A 21,516-nucleotide genomic window follows, 5' to 3' on the forward strand; every position below is an offset into this window, starting at 1 on the left:
CAGCAGGCTCCTCCCAGCAAAGAGGCCACCTTTTCTATCAGTGTGATATTTAATTTTAAGTGTTACCAGATAAAAACCTTACAAAACATCCACAACCTTTATAATAATGAGATCCTTCCACTCTGCGGGTGGGGAGTTGGGTCTCTGTACCGTGAGCCAGTTGTAGGCAGGGTCCTTGGCCTCTGACATGACATCAGTCTCAGCTTAAGAAAGAAGTTGAAACCAGCACCCTGGCCTCGTCTGTGCCAAAGACAGTTGAGGGGAAAGAACCAGGCTGAGGATAAGGGACCTCAGGACAACTTCTGTACCAGGGCAGTGGGCTCTGCAGGTCTGGGTTGGCTTCTGTCCCCATGGTAAGCGATAGCTGTGGTTGGGCAAAGAACAGCCAGAAGCAGGATCAGTGGTCTCTATCCTGTTGGGCGCAGAGCCAGCTGTACAGTCTGTGACACATGGTGCCCAAAGTGGGGAGGGAAGCTGGGACACAATGCAGAAGAGGAACAACCTTGTGTGCTCCTGGTCTGGCTGGAACTTGCCTTCACATCCCGGACTCTGGAGGTCTAAGGACCTGCAGAGGAGAGAGGTCTTGAGGATGAGCCCAGCCAGATTCACCCCCCTCCCCTGCCCCGGGCCAGTCCCTTACCCGGGTCTGATTTTGGCTGGTGCCAGTGCCTGTGGAAGAGTTGAACTCTGAGTACTTGTTCCCAGCAACCATGCAGGCCCACTTCCGATACTCTTCTCTCACCTGCCGGCCCAGATGCCAGGTGTAAGGAGGGGGTAAGCCTGAGGCTCTAGGCCTAGCCTGCCCACTTCCTCCCCTAGGCTTTCCCTGCAGCTCACTCACCTTCTTGTTGAGCAGGCAGAGCATCAAGTAGAGGAAGAAGCCCTGCAGGCAGGTGAGCAGGGTAAAGATGTAGGACAGCCAGGTGCTGTGGGGGTTGAAGAGGAACAGGCCAAAGACCCAGGTGCAGCCCAGCACGAAGAGTTGGGCAATGGCAGTGATGGTCAGCACTCTGTGGGCAGGCAGTTGCAGTTGACTACCCAGCTGTTCTAGCCCTCCTGGTTCTACCCAAGGCCCTCCTCCTTACCCCTCTTACCTCACTTTCTTTAATTTCTTCATGTCAGGGTTGATATCCGAAAACTTTTTTGTGAGCTTCCAGACGGTGATCACAAAAATGATAGCATTACACTGGGTGGAGAGTATGAGTCCTTAAGTTAGATGGCTGGTAAAGGAGTGGGTCCTGCTATTCAGGCTTCCGGTGTGGGGAGGACACCTACCAAAATGATGAATGCCAGGGGTCCCACGAAGCTCCAGAGAAAGCCACTTCTGTGGTCCAGCCAGCAGCTGGGGAAGAGGAAACCATCAGTGCCCCTGCCCAGTACCCACCAGCCCTTGCCTTACCCCAGCCACACCAAACTTACTAGGTTGGGCGGCCATATCCCTGGATGTTGGAGGCTGCCGAAATGGCCACAATAAGCAGAGGCGTTCCGTAGCCAATCAGGCAACGCCAACGCGTGCTCAAGCCCTGGCCCTGGAACACTCGAACCACAAGGAAGTAAAGCTCCAGGCCTTCCAGGCTCATCCAGCAGAAGGCGGCCAGGAAGCAATAGTGCAGCAGTGCGGCCACTAGGCGGCAGCGTGGGCTCACCTGCAGGCACCGAGAGGCAGGTCACATCAGCTCTGGGTGGTACCTTGTGCCTGCTGAGCCAACCCCTTGGGCCTCGGATGGGTTAGCAGGGGCAGGGCAACTGGCCTCCAAAACCTAACACCTCCAGCCAAGCAGCTGGACTCCGTCAGATCTACCTTGTGCACTGAGCCTCAGGACTGACACTGGGCTACCCTACTCCCGGGTCTTGGTACCCCATAAGGGGCTGCACCGTCCTACCTCACCACCTTCGTTTTCGATGCCCACCAGGAAGATGACAGAGCCTAGGAAGAGGCAGATACACAGATGCAGGTGCACTGTGGTGCGTGAGCTCTGGATGGGCCGCACCAGCAGGAAGGTCAGGATGCACAGCAGGAGGCAAATGAGGGAGAGCAACAGCCCCACTTTGGTGATCAGTTCCAGCCTTGGGTCCTAGAGGCAGGACAGGGTGGGGCAGGGTTCCATCAGGGCCCTCAGGTCCTCCTGTCCCTGGAACTCTATTTTGACAAGTGTTCTGATTGCTGTTTTGAATGTGTACTGGCATTTGTGGTGTAGTGCCAGTGAAGGCTAGAAGAGGGGACATAGCTGTCACGTGGCTCTGGAAATCAAACCGGGGTTCTTTGGAAGAACAGCGAGTGCTCTCTTTAAAAGATTTTTTTTTAATTTTATGTGTATGAGTGTATTGCCTACGTGTGTGTCTGTGCACCTGTGTCCTGCAGTGCCTGAGGAGGTCAGGAGAGGGCATTGGATTCCTCTGGAACTGGAGTTATGGACGGTTAGCCACCATGTGGGTGCTCAGAATCTAACTCTGGTCCTTTACAAGAAGTGCTCTTAACCACTGAGCTATCTCTCCAGCCCAGCAAGTTCTCTCAACCCCTGAGACTTCTCCAGCCCCTGGAGCTCCTCTTCCCCCACACCTCCAGCTGGGCCCTTGCTATGCAAGCATCTATGAGAGACAGTCATACAAGTGTGGTTTGAACCACAAGATCTGCTCTGCCTGGCTCATTCCAGTTAGGCACATAACCCAGTTTATGGCAGAGCTTGCTCCTTGAAATGTTCTATCCAGGCATTTTTATTACATTTATTATTTTATGTATTTATGGGGGCCATGTGTGTGGTCAGAGGACAATTTAGGGGGAGTAATTTTCTGGGGTTGGGCTCCAGGGATGAAACCCAGGTCATTAGGCTTGGCTGCTTTATCTGCTAAGCCATCTCACCTGCCCTACCCAGGCCATTTTCACAGTACTTCACAATTTGCTGGGTTCATGCAGGGTACTCTGGCAGCAGGCAGACCAGCTGTTGGGTCACAGAAGACCCAGGGAAGGGTCTGGGAAGCAGGGCATGGGGCCATCAGTGACCAAAGGGACTGACTTGAACAGTCAGCAACAACCCCTGAGCACAGCCAAGGTCCCATCCTGGCTGATCTGGGCACCTGTGGGCTCAGAGTTGCTGGTACTCACCTGCACATGATAGTGGGCCATTAGAATGGCAAAGCTGCTCAAGTGGTTGCAGGTGCATTCTGTGCCATTCGGGCTTTGAATTGAGCAGCCTTCAGTGGCCCAGCGTCCGCTTCCGTTGCTCTGACCTTGCCAGAAGGCACAGATGAGCTCTTGGCGAGGCCCAATAGACTCCCGCTGTGGGCAGATGGGTGGTGAGTGGGGGTGCCTGGAGCACACTCTCAAGGTGGGCCCAGGCTAAGCAGAGGACCCTGCTTCTTGAGCCCTGTTCTGCTGAGGATCCAGCAATGAAATGAGACACCAGTCCTGCCCTCAGACTGACCAGAGAGCCAGGGGCAAATCACAAGCAGAAACAAGTAGTAAATGCCACAGAAAAGAGTGGGAATGGCTACTTGCAGATTATAATTTTATTCTTTTTTTTGTCTTTTTGATTCAGGGTCTCCCTGTATCCCTACCTGGCCTGGAACTCACTATGTAGACCAAGCTGGGCTCAAACTCAGAGATCCGCCTGCCTCTGCCTCCCAAGTGCTGGAATTAAAGGCACGTGCCACTACGCCTGGCTTACTTATTTTTTTAGAAATCAGGGCTGGGCTCAAACTCAGAGATCCGCCTGCCTCTGCCTCCCAAGTGCTGGGATTAAAGGCACGTGCCACTACGCCTGGCTTACTTATTTTTTTAGAAATCAGATTTATTGAGTACACTGCAAGATCTAGGCAGTAACTAGATTACCACTTGCCCAGGCTGTAATTTCTTAAAATTTAAAACAGGGTCTTAAGTAGTCCAGTGGCATAGTTAGCTTCAGAAGTAAGTCTGTAAGCAGTCATCTTCTGTGGTCTCTGCTTCAGTTCCTGCCTCCAAATTCCTGTCTTTGAGTTCCTGCCCTGACTTTCCTCAGTGGTGGACTATAATCTATAAGCCAAATACACCCTTTCCTCCCCAAATTGGTTTTGGTCAGTATTTTATCACAGCAACAGAAAGCACACTAGAACACCCAGGCTACCAAACTTACTATGTAGTGAGGATGACCTTGAACCAGCCTTCATCTCCTGAGTGCTGGGATTACAGGCATCTGCCAACACACCCAATTTATGCAGTGCTAGGGATTTGAACCCAGGGCTTCATGCACACTAGGCAAACTACCAACCAAGCTACATTTTTTATTACGTGTATTTGTGTGTGTTTTGGGGTGGGGAAAGTCATGTGTGCCACAACCACCATGTGGAGATCAGAGGTTCTCTTCCTTCCCCCATGTGGGTCTCGGGGATCGAACTCAGGTTTACTGATGAGCACCTTTACTGCTGGGCATGGTAGCACATGCCTTTAATCCCAGCACCCAGGAGGCAGAGGAAGGCAGATTTCTGTGAGATAGAGGTCAGCCTGGTCTACATACCAAGTTCCAGGTCAACTGGAGCTACAGGGGAGACCCTGTCTCAAAAAACACCACCCAAAAAGTTGAAAAAAATAAAAGCATGTTTACCCTGAGCCATCTGAATGGCTCCAGACTATAGTATGTTTTGGGAGGGGGAGGGGAGACTAATTTTTTTAAATTTTGTTTTGGATGGTAGTCCATGCCTTTAATCCCAGCATTTAGGAGGCAGAGGCAGATGGATCTCTGAGTTCAAAGCCAGCCTGATCTACATAGTGAGACCCTGTCTCAAAAAAATACATATAATAGTGTCTGGAGAGATGGCTCATCAGTTAAGAGTAGTGGCTGCTCTTGAAGAGGACCTGGGTTTAATTTCTAGCGCCCACACGATGCCTAATAGTGCTCCATGACTCCAGTTTCAGGACATCCAATGCCTTCTGGCTTCCACAGGCACTGCATGACACAGGTGTACTTATATGCAGGCAAAACACTCAGGCACATACAATTTAAAAAAACAAAACTTATGCCAGGTGTGGTGGCGCACGCAAATCCCAGCACTTGGGAGGCAGAGGCAGGCGGATCTCTGAGTTCAAGGCCAGCCTGGTCTACATAGTTCCAGGCCAGCTGAGGCTAGAGGGAAACCCTGTCTCAAAAAGACCAAAAAAAAAAAACCTTAAAGGGGGCTGGAGATATGGCTCAGTGGTTAAGAGCACTGACTGCTCTTGCAGAGGACCTGGGTTCGATTCCCAGCACCCACATTGTGGCTACAAACTGCCCTTAACTCCAGTTCCAGGGGTATCTGATGCCCTCCATGGCATTGCACGACAAATGTGCGCACTCACATACATGCAGGCATACACATAAACTTAAAAAATACATACACCTGGGTTCAAATTAGCACCCATTTAGCGGCCAACAACCATTGTAACTAACTCCACTTTCAAGGGATATAACACTCTCTTCTGGCCCCTTTGGTTTTGCACACACATATATACATGCAGGCAAAACATTCATATACATAAAATAATAATTTAAAAATATATAAATAATTGCTGGGCATGGTGGCACATTTAATCCCAGCATGTGAGAGGTAGAGGCAGGTGGATTTCTGTGAGTTCAAAGCCAGCTGGGGCTACAGGAAGACCCTGTCTCAAAAAGATGTGTGTGTGTGTGTGTGTGTGTGTGTGTGTGTGTGTGTGTGTGTAAATATAAATTTTGGGGTGCTGGAAAAATGACTCAGTGGTTAACACCACTTGTTCAGTTCCCAGCACCCATATCAGGCAACTCATAATGACCTGTACCAGTCCCAGGGGACCTGCTGCCCTCTCTGGCGTCTGTGGGCACCTGCACACACAGGGTGCACATACAATCAAGCACATAAATAATATATAATAAAAGCTTTAAATTTTGCTTTATAGTATTGGGATCAAACTCTGGGTCTTATCATGCTAGGCAAACACCCTACAACTGAGCTAAACAGTTGCCTACTGCCTGCCAGTTGTTTTATTACTCATTCATTTTTGAAGTACTGGGGCTTGAACCCAAGGCCTTTCTGCATGCTAACCAAGTACTGTACCACTATATCCTCAGCCTCCCTGCCTTCTATATTTTTATTCTAAGACAAGCCCAGGCTAGCTTTGAACTCACTCTAGTTCAGTCAGGCCTTGAACGTTTGGTCCTGCCTATGCCACCAGACTGGACTCAGATTGTAATTTTTAATGTTTTATATATTTCTAATAATTTTTTAAAAAATTAAATTTATTCATTGTGTATGTCACAGTGTGCATGTGGACAACTTGTGGGAATTGGGTCTTTTCTTCCACCTTGTGTGTACCAGGGATCAAACTCAAGTTGTCAGGCTTGTCTGCAAGTGTCTTTACCCACTGAGCCATCTCACTGGCCCTCAGGTTGTAAATTTTAAATAAAGAGGTTGGCTAGGTATGGTGATACATGCCTTTAATCCCAGTACTCACAAGGCAGAGGCAGGCAGATCTCTGTGAGTTTGAGGTTAGTCTGTATATTGAGTTCCAGGCCAGCCAGTGCTTAGTGAAACCCTGTCTCAAAAACAAAAATGGGCTAGAGAGATGGTTCAGCAGTTAAGAGCCCTGGCTGCTCTTGCAGAGGGCCTATGTTCAATTCCCAACACCCACAGGGTGGCTAACACCTGTATATAACTCCAGTTACGGAAGATCTGATCCCTTCTTCTGGCCTCAGTGGGCACCGCATGACACTGGTGCACTTGTACACATGCAGGCAAAACACTCATACACCTGAAAATCAAAATAAATATAACCCCCCCAAACCCCAAACCAAACAAAGTGGTCAAGGAAGGCCTAATAAGAAAATGTTATTTTAACAAAGACTGCTGGAAACAGATCAGGACTGAGTTCACAGAAGAAAACTATCTCAGGCAGGAGGCACAGCAAGTGAAAGGTCCTGAGATGTTTGCGGAAGCAGCAGAGAGAGGAGAGCAGCCACATTGACTTCAGCTAGGGAGAGCAGCAGGGTACCCCTTTCCACCCCTCGTTTCCCATCAAGGACTCACAGAGTAGGAGAAGGTGAAGGTGACATTTGAGGCCAGTTTCTTGGTGTCCGTGTTGGTCATAAAGACAGAACTGACGTTCGAGAGGAGCTTGAGTGAAACATCACGGACTGGGCTATCATAGAACTCCTCCAGTGCTACTTGCCTCTTATCCAGGTTCAAGGAGGCATTGGCCAGCAATTTCTGCATGTTTGGACTGGACAGGATGCCTGCCACAGCGTAGCCTGAGGGCAGACATGCTGGCTTGCCTTCTCCTGCCCTCCCTCTCTGCACCCCATCCTCCCACAGCAATGCCAAGTCCTTCCCAATGGGCTGGCATCTGCTTCTCTCATATCCTAGACCTCCCCTAGTTCTTTGAATCCTGGTTTCGAACTCAGGTTGTCAGGCTTGTTGGCAAGTGCCTTTACCCATTGAGTCACCTCACTGAGTAAGATGGTTTCCTGCAGTTCCCTCTGGAGATACCTACCATTTCCTGAGCTTTTGGCTCCAGCTGCCACAGTCCAGTTCAGCTCCATCGATGCCTGGTTGTGGCCCACGGTAGTGATACCTGTGTTCTCTTGCTCCTTGATCAGGGACAGTTCTGAGGGAGCAGGGGGAGTGACTGGGGATGCCACATACAGGATGGAGTCCAAGGGTGGGACAGGGCAGGACAAAGCCTCACCTGTGTTTGAAGGGGATGTGTAGATGAAGAGGCCTTTGGGTAATGACTGTGCCAAAGTCCGAAGTGTTTGTTCAAGGTTCAAGAGCAGTTGGGTGGCCAGTTGGTGGCGGGCCATCAGGGTGAGGGTCTCTATGTCCCCAGGAGCTTCCAGCAGCTTGTCCAAGGCCTCAATGAGTTTCTGGGGATACGGGGTGACAGATTTTGAACCATAGGGACTGACTGAAGGAACTGGACCTCACCCCTCTTATGCAGACATTGGAGAACCATGCCCATTGCCTGGGGAACTAGTTGGAAAAATTCATCAAGACTCCAGAGTAGCCAGAAAACAAACGAGGCTTATGACCCTGTGTACCACAACAGCGTGTACCACCAGTAGGCACAGGGACTGCCATAGCTCAGCTGGGCCATGCCCCAGACCCTCACCGGTAGATTCCAGGCAGGTACTTCACCACTGAACCATGCCCCCAGCTCTGTAATCTTGAAATTACTTATGACCTTGAACTGCTGTGGTTACAGGCATCTGCCACCAGAAGTAGTTTATTCAGTGCTGGGGATCAAACCCAGGGTTTTGTGCATGCTCGGCAAACACTCTACCCTCTACCAACTAAGCCACATTTCTGGCCCTGTTTCCTTTTCCTTTTTGAAACAGGGTCTGCCATACAGCTCAGCAACTTGAGATCCTTCTGCCTCAGCCTCCAAGTAGTGGGCCACACTGTGCTCAACTACAGTCTTTGTTTTTTAGATAGGGTCTTGCTATGTAGCCCTGGCTGGCCTGGAATTTGCTATGCAGAACAGGCTTGAACCCACAGAATCCACCTTCATCTGTCTCCTGAGTGCTGGGATTAAAGGTGTATACCACAATGCTCTGCTCAACTTTAGTGGAGCCTTTTTAAAAAAAAATTTTTATGTATATGAGTGTTTTGCCTGCATGTAAATGCAGTGCCCATGGAAGCCAAAAGAGGGCATTGGATTCTCTGGAACTGGAGTTACAGATGGATATTAGCTGCCAGGTGGGTGCTGGTAACAGAACCTGGGTCCTCTGCAAGAGCAGCAAGTGCTCTTAACTGCTGAGCATCTCTCCAGCCCCTCAACTCTAGTCTTAACAGCCTCATTCCTTGCTGTTATAGCTGTGTCATGTGTGCACTGGCTGGTGAATGTGTGTGTCTGTGTTTAATGGCCATGTACTGCAGATCCATGTGCCTCACACCAAAGTCCCTGCTTGGCTAGAACCCTGTCACAGTCCCCACTGAAGCCTACCACAGCCCTGGCCCCCTCATCCTCCCTCACCTGAATGGTGGTGTTGGCATTGTCTGGATTGAAGTCTCTGAGCAGATTCTGGACTTCGACAGAGAAGCAGGAGAAGCTCTGGGGAGGGAAATGAGATGTGTGTGGGGTTGGAGGATCACCAATGGGCAGGCGTTCAGGTGAAAGGGATGGATGGGCTACAGAAAGGGATTGGGCCTCCTGGTCCCCACTGCTCACTCACCTGGCTGTTGACTCCCATGGGTGGTGCCCAGGTGGGGAAAAGCAGCTCTGCGGGGACAATACCATGGTTCATTAGGCTGAATTCAAATACTGGGCATGTGTTTGGGGGGGCAGATGGGGTGGTTGGCTAGGTCAGGTACCTCTGCAAGTGGTGTTCTTTGGGCCACTAGAGGACCCGGGAACTGGCTCCCAGCCAGGGCGGCAGTGGCACTTATAGGAGCCAGCGCTGTTGCTGCACACAGTGGAGCTGTGGCACTGATGCTGCCTGGTGCTGCACTCGTCCACATCTGGAGAGATGCAAAGAAGGGGGTCAGACACCTCCCAACCCTGCCAGCAGTCCCTACCCGTCTTCCTCTTCGCTACAGTCCCTGGCCTGTGGTGCCATCCCCAGGTGTGGCTGCAGAGAGCAGTGCACACTGGGTTAGGTTATTTGTAAGGGCTAGAGGCAGCACAGGTCAACCCTGAACAGCTGTACAGATTGTGAAGATATGAACTATGGTCCTCTTTAGTAATCAGCAGCCATTGGGGTCCCCTGGGGACACCTTGTGGGTACCCCACTTTCCCAGATCCAGCCTCAGGGAAGGAGGTCAAGCAGAGCAGGATGCTCCCCACCCCCTGCAGTACTATGATTAAATATAAGATCAACTTTTGTGACTGAGGAAACTTGGCATCCGGACCTTCGCATTTGGTGGTGTTCGGCCCATTGGGGGATCCAGGAATTGGCTTCCAGCCTGGGCGGCAGATGCAAGAATAGCCACCCAACTTGTTGATGCAGTGGGTGGATTTGTGGCAGGGGTTCTGTCCCGAGGTACATTCATTCACATCTGGGGACAAAGCCAGAGGGTCAGCCCTCCCTTGCCCTCCCCCCTGCCCCTCCGGGTAAGCATCACACCCACTTCCCTATCTTCTCATTGCCCCAGATACAGTTGCCACCAAGTGACCTTCAACTTCACATTCAGAAAACCTTATGGTGACTGCTCTGCAGACAGGACAACGAGGTTCAGAGTCCTGAGTTAGTTTACAGGAGGTGAGACCAGGAGGGAGAGTCACAGGGTTGGACCTCCTCACCAAGGCTTCCTGGGTGGTGCTGAGGTTTCCTTACTCAGAACTGTGACACTTTGTTCTTACATGTGATAGGTGAGAGAGGAGTGAGATGTGGGGGTTCCACACAGCTCCTGGGCTACCCTACCCTATAGAGACACTTTGCTGGGGGCTGAATTGTCAGGCAGCAGTTTTGAAGGCCTTATGACCTCATGGGACCCTGCAGATCTTCTCCATCTTTAGTCTGTGGACCTGCCTGGCTCCATCCCAACTTCTGTCCAGCCTTGCAGTGTCTTCTAAGACTTCTGCTTGCACACAGCTTCAGGGAGCTCAGCTTGGCTTGAGGTCAGAAGATAGCAGCCTACATAGCTGCCCTGGGTGTTGGTGCCGATGCTGTGTCCCTACTGACTCTGGGTTCTGACTCTCATCCATATCATGAGAAGAAATGGAGGGGGTTGTGCACTCGCAGCTGAGGGTAGCCTTTGGGATGTGGGGTCTGCCAGGCTTCATGGCATAGAAGCATCTGGAGCCTTCATCTGGCAATGTCCTACAGTATCCATGCTAGGCCTGACTTTGTTGTCCAGATGGCAAGGGAAGTGGTGGAGGGCTCCCTAGCTGCCAGTTGTGGACTGTAGCCTCCTGGCAGCTCCTTGCTAGGGCAAGGGTTTGACAGCCACCAGTGTTCTGGCCTGAGGATTAGGGCAAAGGACACATGCACCCCCCAGGGAGCCAATGTAGGGGAAACTCAGTATTCCAGGTGGTGGCCTTTGTCCCCATTCTTCAGGACGATGTTCCCTGGAGTTCTGCATGTAATTTCAGGGACCCACAGGACAGAACTGCCTACTTGTGCTAAGTCCCAGAGCTCAGTTCCACTAAGTAGAAGACTAAGATCTCCTTCTGATCCAGGCATCCCTGTAGGAGGAAGCTCAACAGAACAGAGGAGGCTGAGTGGAGACAGTGCCCAGTAGGCCAGGGCACACTACAGTGAGAGCCATCTAGGGTGACAGAGGGGCTGACCCCAGCCAGGGGCCTTCAAGGTGTTGTTTTCTGACTCTCAGGAAGGCACCACTTGGCTGCAGCTGCAGAAGGTACAGCTGAGAACTTGTATTCTAATAAAGCCAGCCCTTCAAGGTCAGAGTGCCCAGAGAGGGGGGCCCTGCCCACGGGGGTAGAGGTAGCAGGCATTTCTGTCCTCTCTCCTCCTGCCACGGTCACAGACCTGGGGACCCACTGAATGGGGTCCAGCTTCCTTCTTGTCCTGGATTGCCTGGTCTAACAGCTGTGGGTAACATCCTTGGCCAAAGGATGGTTCTGGGGTAGTGGTCCTCTCCACACTTTCTCTTGCCAGGGTGTCTGACCAGAGTCCCTGCCTTCAACTCTGAGGGGGCCGGGGGGTGCCTTCCTTCAACTCTCTGAGTGTGGGAATAGGGTGACTTTGCCCACCCCAGTCACACCATTCTATGCTTCCTTCAAGGGACCAGAATTTCTGGGGACAGTCAGAATGGTGACTGGGTAGGACAGTGGACAAGGCTGAGAAGAAGGGGGTGCCAGGATCCAGGAGGTATCTTCAAGCAGAAGAGGTGGCAGGGAATGTGGCCTACTCTTGGTTGTCCTTCCTCCTGAGTTTCCAGGCTGTGTCCGTGGGTGCACTGTGGCTGGCTGCTCAGGGAGGTTTCCAGGTATAGATGAGACTGTTTGGACCCCAGGGGGGACAGGTGTTATCCTGGTGTCCACTGATGCTGGGAAGAGGACAGATACTGCACTGGGACATGCTGGGTGAGCTTACAAGGCAGAGTATCCTTAATGCCACATTTTCTGTTCATGCAAATGAGATGTAGATGGACAAAGGAATGGCGGTTTATGCAAATGAGATGCAGATAGACAGGAGGAACTGTGGTTTATGCAAATGAGATGCAGATGAACAGAAGGATGGCTATTCTGAACTTCCAGAATCAGGTCCTCTCGTGCTGAAAGTGGAGAAGGAGCAGAAGAAATGGTCCGAGGGCTCTTGCCATCCTTGGAGTGTGACACGGAGGCGTGTCCTCTGAGCTATGTTGGCTGGAGTCTGTAGTGCCAGGTGATGACTCAGGGTCTTATTCATTGGGTGGGTTTTGCTCTAAGCTGGCTGGGGACCTTCTGTCTCCTGCCTTGGGGTCCATGGAGACCCCTGCACCACTTTACCCCTGATCATCCAAGTCTCTCGCCTGGCCCTGTTGGGGACCCATCTAGCCCTGGCTTGTTTCTAATACTGTCCCAGAGCCACTTTATACTCAGGGCCATGGTACCCCCAGCTGGCCCAGTTGTACAGGTTGATCACTGTTGGGGAACCCTGCTGTTAGGGTTGGCTCCTTTCTCAGCAGGGGCTTCCTGCCTGACTTACCTGGAAAGTGTCTCCAAGCACAGATGCCTGACCTTATTCAGAATATGACCTTTGGCATAGTTACCTGCAATAAAAACTGCCCCCAGGTTTTTTCTATATGATAATTAGGCATTGCCCTATAGCCAGATGATGGGATCCCCCACCACATATAAATAGAGCAGACTATGAGCACCTATCAGCTGAAGCTTTGGCTGCTGCCTCCACACTATATTTTCCCTGACCTCCACCGAATAAACAGAGCTGTATCACTGAATAAACGGAGCTGTATCACTGAATAAACGGAGCTGTATCACTGAATCTGCCTCCCCGGAAGGGCTTTCTTCCATCGGTGCTCACTGGCCGTCCTGACCCCGTTCGTCGCTTCTGCTCCCTTTGTCCTTGTGGACCGGTGCCCCCAGCTGGCCCAGTTGTACAGGTTGATCACTGCTCCAGGCACCGATCCAAGGAGGCTGAAAAGTCTTTGCTCACCAAACTGGCTGTGTGCACCTGGGAAGGAGAGGTGTCTTCCCCTCTGGCCAGGCCTCCTGCAGGACGTACAACGTTCACCCTATGGGCCAGCACTACAGTGTGTTCTGGATAGGTCCCCATACAGATGCATGTCTGGGGCACGCATATCCCTGCCATTTCTCTACTTCCCATCTGCTGTTCTCTGTTTCCAGAGGGCAGAGAAGGCCTGGGGCCACAGTTATGGGCTCTTTTCCTTCTGCAGAAGTCCTGGTTTTCCTCTTGGACCCTCACCTCGATTTCAGCCTTGCTCGCTGTTCTCTCCCTGCTCTACAGGCATTAATAATCCTCTCTCTGGGTGAGCTCTGGCTCCCATATTCCCTTGGAAAGACTGAAGCCCTCACCCTGCTCACAGCTCCCACAGGAGGGACACAGTCTGGTGTTGTGGGTGGCCAGGCTCTTCTTGGTGGGAACCACAGTTTTCTGGCAAGGCCACAACAAGAGTCCTTTGCCTCCCTCATTGCTGCTCCAAAGATAACATAGGCGAGGGCAAGGCAGAGCTAACACTTAACTCACAGAGCCTGCTAGGGCATACACCTGTCATCCTAGCACTCAGGAAGCTGAGGAAGGAAGACACCTGAGCTCAAGCCTAACTTCAGTTACATAGTGAGACTTTTCTCAAAAAAAAAAGGTAGGGGCATAGCTCAATGGTAAAACATTTGCCTGGTATGGATGAGGCTCTGGGCTCCATTGCCAAAGCTCAGATGCCATCAATAATGCAGCTCATTCTGGAACTCCCAGTGTCCAGCACCTTATAGTCTCATTTACCTTCCTAGCTATGAAGCACATGCCAGCATTATGCTCCTTTTACAGAAGGGTAAGCCGAGGCACACAGACCTGGAATGACTATTCCAAGGTTACGAATGCATAAAGTGGGACTGGAGAGCTGGCTCAGTGGTTAAGAGCACTGGTTGATCTTGAAGAGGATCTGGGTGTGGTTCCCAGCACCCACATGGCAACTAACCACCCTCCATAACTCCAGTTCCAGGGGATCTGGCACCCTCTTCTGACCTCAGGCATTGCACGACATGAGGTAATACACTCATACACATAAAATAAAAATAATAAAATTTCTAAAAAAATGAACAAAATGCAAAACACCTTTGTGTGTATGTGCTGGGGTTGGAGAACATACTCATGCTAGACAGGTGCTCTGCCACTGAGCCATGCCCCAGCCCCACTGGAAGATTCTAGGTAAGTGCTCTTCCTCCTAGCCACACTCCCAGGCCCTCACTGGGGGATTCTAGGCAAGCTGAGCTACATCTCTAGTCTACCTCCCTCAACATTCATGCTGGATCACAGCCAGGTGCCACCACACCTAACTGAGAAGGGTTTTTTGAGTCACATGCAGTTGTCAGGATGGGGCCTCGGCAAGGAGCACCTGAGTCTGTGCCCCACTCTGGCACCACCCTGCAGCTCTGTGCTTGTAGACAGGTGTATGCACACTTGACCCCAGGGGTAGAATGGACATAAGGACACCATCTTGTGGCTGCTGCAATAACTATGTTAATGGCCTTGAACCTCACATTGGCGAGGTGAAAGTCATCAGGAGGTTCTCACCTTGACATGTGTTCTCACTCTGGTTAGTGAATTTTTTTGCCCCAGATTTGAGCTCATATCCTGGATTGCACATGCAGTAGTAGCTCCCCTCCGTGTTCTCACATGTTGCATATTTTCCACAGATGGCTGCCATGGGTAACAGACATTCATTGATGTCTGCAACACAACAGGAGAAAGGGTTACCTCCCAAACCTGAAAGTTCTCTCAAAGAAGAAAACATCTATCGCTACCCCAGCATGCAAACTGCTGTTCAGTTAGTCTCTTTTGGGAATTCTGGGTTGTACTGTTGAGGCTGTGCTGGAGCTGGAGCAAGCCATTCCTGAAGGCTGCTCAGTCAGTTCCGCTCCTCTCAGTCTTCTGGCTGGAACCCCAGATTTGGACAGTGCCAATGTGGGGGTGGACTGGAAGTTCAGCACCCCCTTCCCCAGTCCTAAGGCAAGTTGAGGCACAGATGCCCAGAGGCCAGGCCCTCTCTCTCCAGAAAGCCTTGCCCTTCCCACCTTACTATCTTTACTTTTTCTGCCTTTGTGAAGGCCTTGAGGCGAAGGGTTGAGACTCCCGATCACTGCATATCCAGCTTTGCTAATGGCCACATTGTGCCATCTCTCAACATGCCTACTCTCAGCCTTCATACCTTCACAGGTCTCTGTAGGGTCGGTGATGAGCATCTTCGATGGGGTGAAGCCTGGCTTACAGCGACAGGTGCTGATACTGACACATTCCGAGTTGGCTGGACACCACTTATGGCAGCCTGTGGGGATAGAGACCTCAGTGAAGTGAGAAAGTGAGATGGGCTGGGAGTACAGAGGCAGTGCCACCCAAAGAAGGGTCTCAAGGAAGTGTGGGGATGGTCCTTGGCCTCCTCACAGCTCTCCATCTCCACCCTGGGCTGTGTGGTACACAGTGGGGCTCATTCTCCAGCCCTTGCTCAGTTACTCACTCTTTGTCTCCTGGGGTCCAGCTTCAGGAAGGCTCAGCAAGGTGCACAGCACTGCAACAGATTGAAGAAGGGTCAGCTAGGACTCAAAGCAGGGACAGAAGGCCAGAGAGTGATACACTGTGGGCAACCAGTGCTGACTCTGGCAAAGTGACTCAGGAGTGGCACACTCTGTAACTCAATCACTCAGGACACTGAGACAAGAGGATCAGGAGTTCAAAGCCAACCCCAGGCTACATATTGAGCCCCCATCTCAAAAAAACAAAAAAACAAAACAAAACAAAACAAAAAACGGCCACAAAGCCAGGCATGGTGCTACTTGCCTATAATCCCAACACTTGGGAGGTAGAGGCAGGAGGATCAGTTCAAGGTCATCCTCTGCTACGTAGCAAGTTTGAGGCCAACCTGAACTATATGACATCCTGACTCCAAAAAACAAAACCACAGAAAACCCAAATAATAACAATAGTAACAATAAATAAACCTAAAATCAATCAAGCAAACAAAAAGTCAGATCAAGTGTTCAACACTAAAGCTGAATGTGGTGGCACTGGCCTTGAATCCCAGCACTTGAGAGGCAGAGACAGGTGACCTCTGTGAGATGGAGGTCAGCCTAGTCTATTTACACAGTGAGTTCCAGGTCAGCTGGGGTTACAAGGAGACCCTGTCTCAAAAAACAAAAACAGGGGCTGGAGAGATGGCTCAGTGGTTAAGAGATGGTTCACCGGCAGCTCTTCCAAAAGACCTGGGTTTAGTTCCCAGCATCCACGTGGCAGCCAACAATGATTTGTAACTCTAGTTCCAGAGAATCTGATACCCTCTTCTGACCTCCATGGGCACTGCATGACACAGGTGCATTTATGTACATGCAGGCAAACATACACATAAAATAAAAATAAACCACGAAAAAAAAAAACTAACAAAAAAGAAAAAAACAGTTCAAGACTAGTCTAGGTTATATGGTAAGATCTTGCCTTAGAAACAAAACAGAAAAAGAACCAGAGCTCAGGTGTCACTTTTGTGGCTCAGACATCCATACACCTGCATGGGTGGCCTGTGGGTGGGGCCAGGAATTGGAGACCCCAGGGTGCCAGGCCCAGGTAGCTGTGTTCTGCTGGCCTGCAGGCTGGAGACAGGAATCCCCCCCCATCCAGATTTTGGACTGTAGCTTTAATCACTGTCTGCCTCAGTTTCCCTTTCTGTGGGATAGGATGCTGATGGTCCCCTTTCCAGAGCACTGTGAGGACTAACCCTGCATGGCTAAGTGAGTAACACTGTCTTTTACATTTACTTTTCAAATTATATTTATTTATTCATTGGAGGGGTGCTGACGATGGCACCTGTTGGGATTTCAATGAGAACTGTCCCCCACAGGGAACAAATATTTGAACACCCCAGTTTGTGTCCCTGTTTGGGGAGGTCATGGAGCCTGTAAGTGGGGCCTCATTAGAGGAGGCACATCCCTGGGGGTGGGTTTTGGGAGTTAATAGCCATGCCCCACTTCCAGCTCATCCTGCTTCATGTGCCTGCTGGAAGTTGTGGGTGCTCGGCTTCCTGCTCCGGCTGCCTCCTGCCACGCCTCCCCACCATGATGGACTTCTATTCCTTTGAAACTATAACCCCTAAGTTGTCTCAGTCATGGTGTTTTATCAGAGCAACAGAAAAGTAACTAATACAGCACCTGTGTGAGGTCAGAGGACAACTTTGGAAGTTGGTTCTCTCTACCACGCAGGTCCCCTAGATCAAATTTGGGTTCTTAGATTTGGCAGCAACTGCTTTTATTGACTGAGTCATTTCTCCCACCACACATTTCTTTGAGGCAGGGCCTCAAGTAGTTTAGGCTGTGTAGCCAAGGATGACCTTGAAGTCCTGATCCTCCCGCCTCTACCTCCCAAGTGCTGAGACTACAGGCAGTGTGATACAAAGCCTAGGTGCCCTGTTTGGTTTTGCCTGGTGGTATGGGGAAGTACCCAGGGCGTCTGCAGGCTAGCTGAGCACTCTATCCCAAGCCTCATCCTGTCCTCTTTTTCCTTTATTCATTTTGTGGCAGAGTCTCACTAAGTCATCCATGACAGCCATGCACTTGAAATCTTCAGTGTCCTGAACAGCAGGGGCCACAGGCCTGTAACACCAGGCTAGCCCACCGTCATTCTTTAGGAAAGAACCAAGGGTCCAGGCTAGGTCTTCGTTCAGGTCCCATTCCAGCTTTGACACACCTAATACCCCATAAACACTTTCCTAAGGGTTACCAGTAACATAGCGTATGTGTTACCACCATTAAATACATAACCTGGTGGTGACATTTCACCAAAAGCTCCTCATAGACAGGAAGTGGTTGTGCTTGAGGTTGGGGCACCTGCTTTATGTGCCCCGATGGTCCTGCTGTTTGTGGGCATCCCACCTGGGACAAGAAGGGGGCCCCAAATCCCAGGTACCTGTTTACCATTCTCTGAAGAAAGACTAGGAAGCAGAGGTAGAAAGGAGAGGAGAGAGGGAGGGAGGGAAAAGAGAGGAAGAGGCGAGAGGAAGGGCGTGGTGGTGGTGGCACAGGCCTGCAGTCCCAGCTACTTGGGGCTGAGGCAGGAGGACCCTGAGTTCAAAGTCACACAAAGTTCAAGAGCAGCCCTGGTAACTTAGTGAGAACCCATCTGAAGCAAAGCCCTGGGTTCCATCCTCAGCACCAAAAAATGAGAGAGGGGGAAGGGGCGTGGAGGGGGGGAGAGAGAGACACCAGGGGCCAGTGACATGGCTCAGTGGGTAAAGGGGTAGGGGCTTGCTACCAAGGATGACCACCCGAGTTCTAAGTTCAATTTCTGTGACCCACATGGTGGAAGGAGAGAACCAATTCCCATAACTTATCCTCTGACTTCTATATGTGTGCCCTGGCCACACACACACAAAGACATAAAAATGTAATTTTAAAAATAATTAAAGCACAAGCCATGTGTGGCAGACACTAAAGGTACCTCAGCACTTGGGAGGCAAAAATAGGCAAATCTCTATAGGAGATTGAAGCCAGCCTGGTCTACATAGTGAGTTCTAGGCCAGCTAGGACTATAGGGAGACCCTGTCTCAAAAAAGACACAGACACACACACACACACACACACACACACAAATTAAAAGAGAGAATAGAAGCCCAACATGGTGGTGCTGGCCTTAATCCCAACTACTTGGGGTGCTGAGGCAAGAGGACTGAAAATTCTCAGTCTGGGCTGCAGAACATAGGTCTGTGAGAGTATCTCAAAATAAAAATCAAGGAAGGGCTGCGGTCTAGCTAGGTGGCAGAGCTCCGGCCTAGCATACCTGAAGCCCTTGTTCCCATCCACACCAGAGAAGAGGGGGAAAACAGAAAAAGCGACAGACAGAAAGTTCTGAGGAGGCACCTCAGAAGCAAGGGCCAGGGGTAGGGGACCTAGAGTCTCTCCCAATCTAGGGAATGCTGCAGCAATGCAAGAACCCCAATAATCCAAGAGTCCTAGAGGGAGCCTTCAAGGTGGAGGGATTGGGAGGACAGATGAGTCATTTCCTGGGCTGATGGGAAAGGAATGAGTCATCACTGGGCTGGCCACATGTGACCCTATGTGGGGCTCCCAGGGGGATCCTAGGGTCAGCCACTGTGTGCAGGGCTCTGGACAAAGCCTATGAGATGGTCCCTCAGAAACTCAGTCTTTGTCTGAACCTGGTTCCCCCTCAGACTACAGGAGGACAGAGGCCCCTCCTGTAACTCACCCTCTCCTGGCTGGGGTAAACTGAGGCTGGAGCACCGTAGCCAGGAGGCCACCCCTCTCAAGTCAGAATTCCTCTTCCTTCCTCTTCTTAGGCCACAGGGCTTGGCTGCTTCACCCTCAGCCAGAACCCAGTTCCTCTTTGCAGGACATACCACAAAATGACCTTCCCTTTAGGATCATGTACGTATGCATACATGTGCACGTGCACAGATCTCTGGGTGTGTGTGTTCACATTGTGTGTGAACAGGCTTAAGTGTGGCTCCTCAAGCGCCTTCCACGTTGATTTTTGAGACTCACTGAAACCGTGCATGTACACGTGCACAGATCTCTGGGTGTGTGTGTTCACATTGTGTGTGAACAGGCTGAAGTGTGGCTCCTCAAGCGCCTTCCACGTTGATTTTTGAGACTCACTGAAACTGAAGCCAGGTGTCTGGTCAGCAGTCCCCAAGGACCTACCCACCTCCACTTCCCCAGTGCTGTCATTTACAAGCATGTGCCATCAAGCCTGGATTCCTTTACATAAAAAAAACCCAAGAAACAAAAGACAGGCCTGGTTGCACATGCTTGTAATCTCAGCACTCAGGAGATGGAGACAGGAGGATCATAAATTCAAGGTCATCCTCAGCTACATGAGGATGTCTCAAAAATAAAAACAAATAGAAAAGATTCAGAACCACACCAGGATGCAGGGGCTAGGGTTATGTCCAGTCTACACACAGAGAAATGAGGCTTGAATCTTAGAAAAAGATCAGTGGATAGACAGGGCCAAGGAAGGTGGATTGGAGCTGCAAATGTGTCAGGCCCTTGGGAAGGCTCTTTGGCACCCTGTTTCCCCAGGATGGGCTGGGTTGGGCTCTGCCCGCCATCTTGAAGCTATTGGCCAAGTTGCCTCCATCTGGACACTTGGAAGTTAACCAAACAGGAGCCAACTGCTGCCTGCTTACTCCCAGACACATCTGGTTCAAATTCCCTGGCTGACTGAGCCAGGAACAACAGGACTCTGGCTTAGGGATCCAGGACTTAGGGGCAGTTTTTGTGCATCCTGCCAAACACCCTCCCTGCCCCAGTGGATCCCCAGACCCTAGTTATCTCATCAGAAACCAATAATAATCATCATAATAATATAGTGTCCTTTTTTTTTTTTCCTGGTCTTTTTGAGACAGGGTCTCCCTGTAACCTCAGCTGGCCTGGAACTCACTATGTAGACCAGGCTGGCCTTGAATTCACAGAGATCCATCTGTCTCTGTCTCCTGAATGCTGGATTTAAAGTCTGCATCACTACACCCAGCTCCACTTAATTGTTTTTGTTTGGTTGATTTTTGAGACAGAGTCTATATGAGATCCAGGCTGATCTAAACTGAATATGTAGCCAAGAAATGACCTTGAACTTTTGATCCTCCTGCTTCCACCACCTAAGTGCTTTGATTCCAGGTGTCCACACCATTCCTGTGTGTTCTGTTAATTCAAACTGTGAACCAGAAAGCTTATGTACAAATTCTCTCAGCCCTTGAAAAGATTCTGTAAGATGGAGTTGGTCTTGCTCCATTTTACACAGGAGGGCAGTATAGCTCAAGGCCACTATAATACAGCCCTGGGGACAGCCAGCAGGCCTCTGCAGCTGTCTGCCACCAACTGTGTCCCACTAGGTCTGTCACTGGCTCAGGAGCCCAGAGGCTATTTGAGAGGCCACCTGCCACCAGGCCCTGGCACGCAGGCCAGTCATTGTGGTTGGGGCAACCCCAGCCTGTACCCCAAGTTCCATTTCTTCAATCTTTGTTGTCACGTTGTCTAGGTAATGAGCTGTCAGATAACGGTTGGAGGAACCCAGGGTGGGGCAGGAAAGAAGACTGGGGAACTTTAAACAAAAGTCAAGTTTAAAACCACAACCCGGCAAGATCCCGTCAACCTGTGGTTCAGTACCAGGCAGATTCCCAGGAAGGTTTCTGGGGTTTCCCTGACGTTTGGGGGCACTCCGCTTTGGAAGGGGCGATCTAGCGCTCCCTAGCACCTCCGTATGCTCTGAGGGCGGCTGCCTGGGGCCACGGGTGGAGCTTACTTTACCCTTCATTTCTTTTGTTTGTTTTTGTTTGTTTTGAGATGGGGGTCTTGCAGTGTAGCCCAGGCTGACCCTGAACTGGCTATCCTCCCGCCTCAGTCTCCCTAGTGCCGGGTGTCACCACGCCGGCTTTGCACGCCCCCCCCCCCCCCCC

The 21,516-nt window shown here is 50.8% G+C and overlaps 1 protein-coding gene across 2 annotated transcripts in view; it reads right to left on the bottom strand.

The window, feature by feature from the left end:
* Positions 1–30: 30 nt before the first annotated feature.
* Adgre5 (adhesion G protein-coupled receptor E5) overlaps positions 31–21,516 on the bottom strand; it is a 21,772-nt gene continuing 286 nt past the window's right edge. The window contains exons 2-19 of one of the 2 annotated variants that reach the window (XM_008855406.3): positions 15,580–15,630; positions 15,274–15,390; positions 14,640–14,795; positions 9,832–9,978; positions 9,295–9,441; positions 9,156–9,202; positions 8,957–9,034; positions 7,670–7,847; positions 7,475–7,588; positions 7,012–7,232; positions 3,104–3,277; positions 1,884–2,075; positions 1,420–1,646; positions 1,276–1,342; positions 1,095–1,186; positions 842–1,010; positions 641–742; positions 31–565 (exon numbers count right to left, since the gene is read on the bottom strand). In XM_008855406.3, coding sequence (XP_008853628.1) covers positions 536–565; positions 641–742; positions 842–1,010; positions 1,095–1,186; positions 1,276–1,342; positions 1,420–1,646; positions 1,884–2,075; positions 3,104–3,277; positions 7,012–7,232; positions 7,475–7,588; positions 7,670–7,847; positions 8,957–9,034; positions 9,156–9,202; positions 9,295–9,441; positions 9,832–9,978; positions 14,640–14,795; positions 15,274–15,390; positions 15,580–15,630 — 2,309 coding nt within the window. In that variant the 3' untranslated portion in view covers positions 31–535. The remainder of the gene's footprint in view (positions 566–640; positions 743–841; positions 1,011–1,094; positions 1,187–1,275; positions 1,343–1,419; positions 1,647–1,883; positions 2,076–3,103; positions 3,278–7,011; positions 7,233–7,474; positions 7,589–7,669; positions 7,848–8,956; positions 9,035–9,155; positions 9,203–9,294; positions 9,442–9,831; positions 9,979–14,639; positions 14,796–15,273; positions 15,391–15,579; positions 15,631–21,516) is intronic. The other variant, XM_017794955.2, reaches the window with a different exon arrangement.

The sequence above is a fragment of the Nannospalax galili genome, unplaced genomic scaffold (assembly GCF_000622305.1).
Source record: "Nannospalax galili isolate Female #2095 unplaced genomic scaffold, S.galili_v1.0 scaffold47, whole genome shotgun sequence".
Taxonomy (NCBI): Eukaryota; Metazoa; Chordata; class Mammalia; order Rodentia; family Spalacidae; genus Nannospalax; species Nannospalax galili.